Source organism: Beta vulgaris, chromosome 5, assembly GCF_026745355.1.
Source record: "Beta vulgaris subsp. vulgaris cultivar EL10 chromosome 5, EL10.2, whole genome shotgun sequence".
Lineage (NCBI taxonomy): Eukaryota > Viridiplantae > Streptophyta > Magnoliopsida > Caryophyllales > Amaranthaceae > Beta > Beta vulgaris.
The window spans coordinates 57,613,234-57,623,589 of NC_079206.1; the positions used below are offsets into that span (position 1 = coordinate 57,613,234).

The 10,356-nt window shown below is 35.6% G+C and overlaps 1 protein-coding gene across 1 annotated transcript; it reads right to left on the reverse strand.

The window, feature by feature from the left end:
* Positions 1–4,280: 4,280 nt before the first annotated feature.
* LOC130591467 (uncharacterized) lies at positions 4,281–5,181 on the reverse strand. Its single transcript, XM_057394793.1, has 2 exons — positions 4,602–5,181; positions 4,281–4,513 (listed from the first exon to the last, which is right to left on the reverse strand). Exons 1-2 carry the CDS (start codon positions 5,179–5,181, stop codon positions 4,281–4,283), a joined length of 813 nt encoding a protein of 270 aa, XP_057250776.1.
* Positions 5,182–10,356: the final 5,175 nt, after the last annotated feature.

Sequence of the window (10,356 nt, forward strand, 5' to 3'; positions counted from 1 at the left end):
TATTAATTATAAACTAGTTCTAATCAAAACGATGAAAAATATATGAACTCTAAAAGGAAATTATGCTAAACTAACTAATTATAGACATGATTCATGCTCAAACAATTAAAACATGTTTTTATAAAACTTTAAAAGATCAAAAACTAGGAATTGAAACAACTTGAAAAAAAATAGAGTACTTACAAAACCTCCCGCTAAAACTCCTCGGTGAAAAACTAAAACTACTCAAAGAGACCACTCACTTTGGGAAAAACTTTATAAGGAACTCTCAATGTTTTTTTGGTGAAGAGAAAGTGAAGGATTAGAGGAGTATTTATAGTGTAAACTAGGGTAGAAAAGAGATAAAACTTTCCTAAATTATTAAATTAGGGCAAAAGTATTTAAAAAAAAAATTTGCAACATCACAAAGTTGCCGTGCAGCAGCTGTGTAATGCAGCAAAATTATTTTTTTTTTCCTTTTCTTTTTCTTTTTTTTAAAATAACTCCTCCCTTTATTTGTAAAAATTCTTTCCTAAAATCAATTTTGTTTGATTTTAAAGAGATTGTTAAATCTTCCCAAATCAATAATTAAAGTCCCATACTTTCTAACTCAATATAAATCTTATAAAAATCTGATTTTATAAGATTTAACAAAATATTTTAAATATTTAAAGTGTTCGGTTTTATTTAAAAGAATCGATTTTTCAAAACAACACTTAAAAAAAATCCGAAAATTACATACTAAAATGTATGATCTAATTTTATTACCCAAAAATGAATTTTGGATTTTATAAAATTATTTATCAAATATTTGTTTAAATAACTAATTAAATAAATAAGATAATGATAAGAGCAGCTATTGTTAAGAATTACTAAAATAACCTTTAAAATTCAAACTATATTTCCCTCCAAATGATTCCCTCCAATGTGATTTTAAAATAGTTTAAAATGAGTTTTGAAGATAAAATTTAAAATTATTTTAAATAATCTCAATAAATGCTTAAAATACGGGGTATTACAGTCTACCCCCCTTAAAAGAAGTTTCGTCCCGAAACTTACAAAGATTTTAAAAATATCTGTTTTCATCCTAAAATTATGAATGCACATGTAAGATGCAATATAACGACTCTATATGCTCTAAAAATGTAAAAGCGCGCGAAACTCTATCGCATTCTCCCCCTTAAAAAGGGAGTTACGCCCCCGTAACTCTACTAACCTCAATGAACAACTCTGGGTACTTTCTACGCATTTCGTCCTCAGCCTCCCAAGTCGCTTCCTCGGTTTTGTGATTGGACCAAAGAACTTTCAATAACTTTACATCCTTGTTTCTAGTACTACGCACTTTGCTATCTAGGATCTTAATCGGTCTTTCCTCATAGGTTAAGGTCTCATCCAATTCGATAGATTCAGGTTGCAACACATGAGAAGAATCTGCAATATACTTCCTCAATTGTGACACATGAAAGACATTATGTACCTTGCTTAACTCATTAGGTAACTCTAAACGATAAGCCACCTTGCCAACCCTAGTCAAAATTTATAGGGTCCAATGTACTTTGGGCTTAGCTTGGCTCTCTTTCCAAACCTCATTACCCCTTTTGTCGGAGAAACTTTGAGTAAGACGCTTTCTCCAACCTCGTACTCCTCATCCCTCCTCTTCAAATCGGCATAGCTTTTCTGTCGATCTTGGGCGGCTCGTATCTTTTCTTGAATTAACTGACTTGCTTCACGGTGTCCTCGATAAATCTGGCCCAAGTACAATCGTTTCACTTATATCATTCCAACATATCGGGCTTCGACATTTTCGACCATACAAACTTCAAACGGTGCCATTCCAATACTTGCATGATGACTGTTGTTGTAGGAAATTCAATCAAATCCAAGTAATCTTCCCATGATCCTTGATACTCCATTACACAAGATCTTAACATGTCTTCCAATTCTGAATAGTTCTCTCAGTTTGCCCATCAGTAGCTGGGTGAAAAGCGGTACTCATCAGTAGCTTGGTCCCCATTGCTTTTTGCACACTTTGCCAAAAGTTCGATAAGAACCTAGAATCTCGATCAGAGATGATGTCCTTTGGTACTCCATGATACTTCACTACAAACTTCACATAGGCTATAGCCAATTGATCCATCGACCAAGTATTCTTCATTGGTATAAAACTGCGGTCTTAGTCAAACGGTCCACTACCACCCAAATAGTATCATTTCCTTTCTTACTTTTGGGCAAGGCTCCCACAAAATCCATTGAGATAGATCCCATTTCCAGCTAGGCACTTCCAAAGGTTGGACCATCCCTTGAGGTCTCTTATGTTCAATCTTTACCTTTTGACAAGTAAGACATTAGCCACAAATTCAGCAACTTCTTTCTTCATGTTTGACCACCAAAAAGTCTTCTTCAAATCCTTATACAACTTATCTCCCCTGGATGCATTGAGTATGGTGAGTTGTGAGCTTCCTCCATCAATTTCTGCTTAAGATCCCCTTGATTCTGAGGCACACACCATCTTCCTTTGAATCTCACACTGCCATCATCAAATATTTTGAAGTCTATTGCTTGGCCCTCTTGAATTTTCTTCTTAATTTTCTCCAATTTATCATCCCCAACTTGACTTTCCCTAAGAATAGAAGGTTGGATCGCTATGGCACCTAGTAGTTCTTCTACGCTTCCTAGCTCCATAACTTCCAAGTTCATCTTCTGAAACTCCATACACAACGGATCTGGCAATATTGTTGCGTTAATCGAATTACTAGTCTTCCTACTCAAAGCATCAGCCACAACGTTAGCCTTCCCTTCATGATACTGGATATCCAAGTCATAGTCCTTAATGAGTTCTAACCATCTCCTTTCCCTCATGTTCAACTCCTTTTGAGTAAATATGTACTTCAAGCTCTTATGATCTGTATAAATCTTACAAGTTACTCCATATAATAGTGTCTCCAAATCTTCAAGGCGAACACAATGGCAGCTAATTCTAAATCATGAGTTGGATAATTCACCTCATAAGTTTCAATTGCCTCGAAGCATAAGCAATCACCTTTCGATTTTGCATCAGTACACACCCTAAGCCATATTTCGATGCATCACTATAAACCTCATATTATTGACCTTCATCTGGCAATGCTAAAACTGGTGCTGAAGTTAACCTGTTCTTCAAGTTCTGAAATGCCTCCTCACACTCTGAACTCCAAAAAATTTACACTCCTTTTTCATCAAGTTAGTCATAGGCCTCGAAATCATAGAGAAGTCCTTCACAAATCTTCGGTAATATCCGGCCAACCCCAAGAAACTCCTTATATCAGATACACTCTTCGGAGTACGCCATTCAGTAACTACTCGAATCTTAGCGGGATCCACCGAAACACCCTATTTCGAGATCACATGGCCCAAAAATGCAACTTCTTCCAACCAAAACTCACATTTAGAAAGCTTAGCATATAACTGATGCTCTCTCAACTTTGACAAAACTTGTCTTAAATGCTCCTCATGTGCCTCCCTATCCTTAGAGTAAACCAGAATGTCGTCGATGAAAACAACAACAAATTTATCCAAGAACAATCTGAAAGTTCTATGCATCAAATCCATGAAAACTGCAGGTGCATTAGTCAAACCAAAAGGCATCACCGTGAACTACTCATAATGTCCATAGCGAGTCCTAAAGGCGTCCTTGCGATATCATTCTCCGCAATCCTTAATTGATGATAACCAGACCTCAGGTCTATTTTAGAAAAGATTCATCCCCTTGAGTTGGTCAAACAATCATCTATTCTCGGAAGTGGGTATTTGTTCTTGATAGTTACAATTTAGTTCCCGATAGTCAATGCATAGCCTCAAACTCCCATCTTTCTTTTTCACAAACAGTACTGGTGCACCCCATGGTGAAGAGCTTGGCCTGATGTAGCCTTTCTCCAACAGCTCATCCAGTTGGACTTTTAGTTCCTTCATTTCTGCAGGTGCCATTCGGTATGGGGCCTTAGAGATTGGTCCTGTTCCGGGCACTAAGTCTATGGTGAAATCAAGATCTCTCACTGGTGGCATTCCTGGAATCTCGTCAGGAAAAACATCTTGAAACTCACTCACCACTGGTACCTTGCTAGGTTCAACCTCTTCCATTATTTCTTGAACACTACACTAAACAATGGGTACCCTTTCTTTATACAAGACTGTAGTTGCAAGGCAGAAATTATCCGAAGTCCCTTTTGTTTCCCTTCCCTCCTGTAAGTCACCCTAACCTTGTTTGGTCTGGTTAAAATTACTTTTTGAGCCTCACAATTGATATGACCCTTATATTTTCCAAGCTAATCCATCCCAAGGATGACATCTAGGTCTTTCATCTCATACTCAATCAAGTCAGACGGGAATTCTATTCCTGCTATAAGTAGAGGTACCTGCCTATACAACTTAGAACAATGCAATTCTTCTCCTGATGGTAATGCAAAACTGACAGAAATGTATTCGAGACTGACTAGTCCTAGACGTTCAGCTAGGGTCCTAGTCATGAATGAATGTGATGCTGCTGAATCAAATAGAACTTTAACATGTATAGAATTAACAGAAAAAGTACCAGCTATCACATCAGATGTGGCCTCGGCCTCACGACCAATTTATTGCAAAGATACGCCCCTTGGTCTGACTATTTCCATTCCCGTTTCCTGGCTTAGCACTCCCAGATTGTTGAGTAGGGTTTGACGGGTTAGAAGCTATGGTCTTGTTATCCTGGGCAAGAATAAGTGGTTTTCCTTCAGATTTCCAGTAACATTCATACTCACGATGACCTAGCTTTTGGCAATACCTACAAGTCACTAGCTTCCCTTCACAGTCTTTTCCTGGGTGGTTCTTATTACACTTCTTACAATGGAACACCCTTTTGGGGCTCTCTCCGCCTGATTGATTCCTTGAAGTCTGATCATTGGTCCTAGCCCCAAGGTTTCTTCCATCTCTTCTTTCGCTTCCTCCCTTAAACTTTTTCTCATTCCCGTGGTTCGAGTGGTTGCCATTCCCTTTCCTCTTTTCTCCTGAAGAGTTTCCCTCTTGTTCCTTCCCTCTAATCCCATACAAGTGGGCATCTCTCCCATAAACCTCATCAAGGGTGCTAAAGGTGGCTCCTCCGAGCTTTCCTTGCAAAGATAGGGTCAAGCCTTGCTCAAATCTTTGAGCCTTAAGAGCCTCAGTGGGTACTACTTCAGGTGCAAATCTCATTAGCGCTATGAACTTACTATAGTATTCTGAAATGGACATGGCCCCCATCCTAAGGTTAATGAACTCCATACTCACTAGTAGAAAAAACCTCAAATGCTCCGGTTGTTTAGGCCCCAAATGCTCCGTATTTAACGCGTAGCAAATGTCATACGAGCATTTGAGCACTTTACAAATGCTCCGGTTTACAACCGGAGCATTTGTTTTTAAATGCTCCGGTTGTTAAGGAAAAACCGGAGCATTTGTTATAACAAATGCTCCGGTTTTTCCTTAACAACCGGAGCATTTGAGCTTTTCTCATAAAAAAAAATTCAGACCTGCTACCCCTGCTGGCCAGCAGCACGAGTAACAGGTCTGCAAAACTCGTACTATCCTAGCACATGTGAGCTCAGCAAATCAACAGCAGTTGCAAACCAGATATGACATAAGACGTAATTCAGAACACTTGCTTAACAGAATGGCAAAAAGTTACATGTATCTCTTAATCACATAAGACGTAATTCAGAACATACACCTGCTTAACAAAATGGCAAAGAGCCGTTTCTGATAAGATATAGAAGACAGACAGAATTTGAAGCAGAGACAACTGTAGCAAGAATGTGAATCTACAAAATGAAGTTCTAAAAATATTCTTTCACACCCCCCCACCCCCACACTTTAATAAGCAAATATCAGATGGAAAATGAGCTAGCTGACAAGCACAACATCTCAAAACACAAATCTTTCGTAATTTATATGTAAAAGATAATTGTTAATCTATTTCTATCTATGCAACAGAACTCCACAGATATAGACACATTCATATGAACCTTTGATACATTCTCAAAGAAGAAGCCCAAAGCAAAAACACAGCATAAAAATTATCTGCTTTCTCGTGAAGAAACCATAACTAATATCAATCTCAAGTAAACAAAACAAAAACTAACTCGATTTCCATAACATGCAGATCTCATAAGAAGATTTCCAATGATGCAAGTGAAGCAAATCAGAGACACTCCAATGAGAATTTTGTACAGATACAAGCGGTTCTTGGTGTCTGAGAATGCAGAAACCTGAAAAAGAGAAGAGGGCTATAATCAAATTTAACATTAACAACTATCTAAAGACATAAAATATAAAATCAGATAAACCCAAGCATGATATCTCTTTAAAGATCATAATTTTCCAAATTTTTATTGCTAAAATACTTCCCAATTTATTTCCTTTTTTAATCAATAGATAATTCTTGATTAAGCAAACTAATTAATATCTGAAAAACCCATCAACCCAGAGTAAAAAAGAAGTATCAACGTTTTATGATATATGAGCAAAACAAGCTATAAGTACAGGAAATAATCCACATACACATAAATCACCAAAAAAAGAATAAGTAACCAAACTTCATGATTGAAGTAAAACATTAAAAACCCCAAAAAAATAAATAACAATACAAAAAAAACTGCAAATTAATTGGTTGAGGGCTTACCTAAAACGATGGAGGACAAGGAGAAAACAATAGAACCCTTCATTGAGACCCTTGCTTTACTACCTTCTGACCCCATGGCTGCAATCTGCTGATATTAAATGCTGCTGAAACAACCTAGAATTCACCACATAATCATAACATTTATGAAGTCTGCTATCTCATTAAACTTCAGCAGGAGTACAGAAGATGAAGAAAGGCCTCGATAAAGGTGCGGAGATGGTGCAAAAATTTTATTAGCCATCGGACTGGCTTTGCTCCAGAAGTTCTTCCCTGTCAATGAACCGCTGAAGTAACTCTGGCTCCTTCAAAATAAGACATTCGTCTTCTTTTCCGTGCCACTTGTAGCGCCGTTTAGCAACAAAATCATAGACAGCATCCCTCACTGGAGTAGGAATTATCAAGAGAGAGCTTAAAGCTGAATAGGGGAATGGCAAATATGACAGAACTTTCAATGCAGCTGCAAAATATTCAAACTCTAATGTTAGAGCAACTATTGACATTATAAATCTAGAACAGCAGCAAATATAAATAAGCACAGACACTGGAAATAATACAAAAAGGACTGTCACACAATCAACTGCAGAAGATCCCCACATTGTCCGTCTCACACGTCAAAGGAATTTTAATGATCACAATTCCAATCACAAAAACCTAACATTCTGGTAGCACCAGAAGACTTCTACATCAAGTTGGTTTCAAGTCAAATAATTAATGTCTGGTCGATCTTAACCAAATTTTAATAAGTTATAAATATTTTGAGTTCTATTTGGCAAGCTGAGGTAGGATTCATTACTCAGATTCATTTTAACAAGTTATCTACTGCCCATAGAACAGTCGAGAACCAATAAGAGCTGGTTTAATTCAGGTTATCAGGAGTCTCACTCAGTTCTAAATTGTCAACATTGTTGCTTAGTTTCTAGAAGGCAAAACATCATCTATAGCCAGTTCTACACCCAAATTGTTGAAAATCAATACGAAGAGCTTCTGAATCAGATATATAAGGAAAACCAGGACTCTAAAAATGCAATAAGCAGAATCAAATGTGGCAGCAGAAATGTAATGAGTCACCTGAAAGTTCTCGATATCGAACTGAATCAATAGAGACAGAAAATAATGATAATAAAACAGAACAAAATGACAAACAATTACAACAGCATTCTTCAATTTCCTGTTGAATACATAATGACTCAGCACTGAATACTGATTAATACAAAGTATCTCAAAAACACTTAGTTCATTCCCTGGGAATTGTCAAACTTAGCAAATAAGAAAAGGAAATGTTATTTACTGTGATGTCTCTTAGCATAATTGATCTTTAAAAGATTAATCACCATGAACCACATAACGGAGGTACTTACTATGTTGTATTGCTCTTAACCTACTATCATACAATTATGGATAACCTACATCCCAAAACCCCGAAAAACAAGGGCACAGAGAGTAAAATTCATAACACCTTTAAACCACATGCATACTATCACGATACACACTCCAGAACTGCAGGTCACAAATCAACACCAGAACTGTTATGCAATTAACATGTGAGCTTAAGAGCAATAGTTCATTACTATCAAGACAACTTTCTGGAAACTGATATGACACACAGTTCATTACTCTTTCGAATATCACAAACAGTTGCTTAAGATTTTCAAACAGATCGATCTTGCTTCTAGAATACATTTTGTATATCTTTCATATCATTCCCCGAAAGCTTAGTAAATAAGAAATTCATGCTACACAAAAAAAATGGCATAGTTACAAGAATTAATTCTCTCAATGCTGCTGAACTACCTGAATGCACTCCTCAATGTGGTATGAGACCCCAAAAAAAAGGTTGCTTGTGCAATATTTCAAAATAGTCCAGAAAAAAAGGTAGTACTAACTGGCGGACTTACAAGAGAAACAGATGCACCGGTATTAAAAGCTCTTCATGTCCGTCCAATTCGATGCACATATCCAGCAACACTTTGAGGCATCTCAAAATTTATAACCTGCAGGAAAAAAGTCCACGGGTTGTTAGACCAAGAACACTCATGAATCTACAATGCTGCTGTAATCTGCAAGCTCTATCAAGCATCTCTGCCAACAGACAAACAACCACCTACTCGCTGAAAATGTAGTCCCAGAAGTTCTAAAAAAACTGAACCCTAAGGCTATGTTCAGTTCACCTGAAATTTTCTGATCTGAACTTATCTGATCTGATCTGATCTGATCTGAACTTATTTTTTCTGATCTGATCTGATCTGAACTTATTTTTTCTGATCTGATCTGATCTGAACTTATTTTTTCTGATCTGATCTGATCTGAACTTATTTGTTCTGATCTGATCTGAACTTATTTTTTCAACAAGATCTTATCTTTTATAAAATATATTATTACTATTATATTATTACTTTGTAAATCATTATTATGCAATACATTATAAGATATTCTTTATAGTGTTACTATTATTATCATTTTATTTCTATTACAACTTTTATACAACTTTTATTACAACTTTTATACAACTTTTATTATAAATATCGTGCAACTTCAAATAGCTAGAGAGATTTGAAATTCGGTAGGAAGAGGTATACCGAATCTAAATTTATAATTTGTATCTCACACTTAGCTTATTTTGAAATGTAATCCGAACATAGTAGTTTCGTTATCATGAATTTGAGATATCATATTTTATATATTTCTTATTTTTGCGTCAATCTTATGTTCTTAACATGTGGCTTTTAATTTTCTATTATTTAATAACAACAAAATAACTTAATATAATAATAACAATGACATTTATAATGGTAACAACAAGATCAATAATAATTACCAATATTAATAATTAATAAGTACAACAACAACAACAATAATAATTCTTTTGAACAAATGTACTAGTAAATAATAATACCCCCTTTGTATTTTTTTTAGTTTTGTCACTTAGAATCTTGACACTATTCACAATAAGAGATAATCTTTTAGATTTTTCTCAATATATAAGAAAAAATATAGTCATGTGGGGTCTTGTTTGATTCGTCTCAATGAGTACTTTATTAATATTCAATTATTATAATTTTTATTAATATGTAGTGAAAGATATTTAATAATAATAAGTTTTTAAATATAAGCATGATATGATCTGAACTGATCTGATCTGAACTGATCTGATCTGATCTGATCTGAACTTATTTTTTCTGATCTGATCTGATCTGAACTTATTTTTTCTGATCTGATCTGATCTGATCTGATTAGATCTGAAATAAGCAAAAATAAGGTGAACTGAACATAGCCTAAGTTAGTATCATTCAACCAAAATTAATCCTATTAACTTCGTAAAGAAAAAAAGAAACTAAATTTCGCAAACAAACATAAAATCAATCACTGAACTAATGAACAACAATGAAAACAAACCTGGCCAATTCGCGTACGAGCGACCAAATCACAACCATTCATAGCCATACCAAAGGTCACCCATTAAAAAAACGAAATATATTTCAACGACTGTAGAAAAACGAAAATTCGAAAGTGAATTAGGGTTATGCGCTTCATCTTCTTCATCCGCCTCTCATCCATTAATTAAGGCTTTTTAAGCGTCAAATGAACAACAGGTTCAACTAATTCAGAGTCTCTTCTTCTCCTTTTCCCTTTCTTTATCGGCCTTTTACTGGTCTTGATTTCTTTTCGAATCTAAGGTTTCATGCTTCGTGCTCTTGATTTTCTTCTCGGATCTA

Excerpts from the sequence above, each read along its gene's own strand:
- LOC130591467 (XM_057394793.1), bottom strand. The coding sequence starts at position 5,181 with ATGAGATTTGCACCTGAAGTAGTACCCACTGAGGCTCTTAAGGCTCAA. Across the intron at positions 4,514-4,601 it reads AAATAGTCAGACCAAGGGGC|TTCTATTTGATTCAGCAGCA; the intron begins GTATCTTTGCAA and ends TACATGTTAAAG.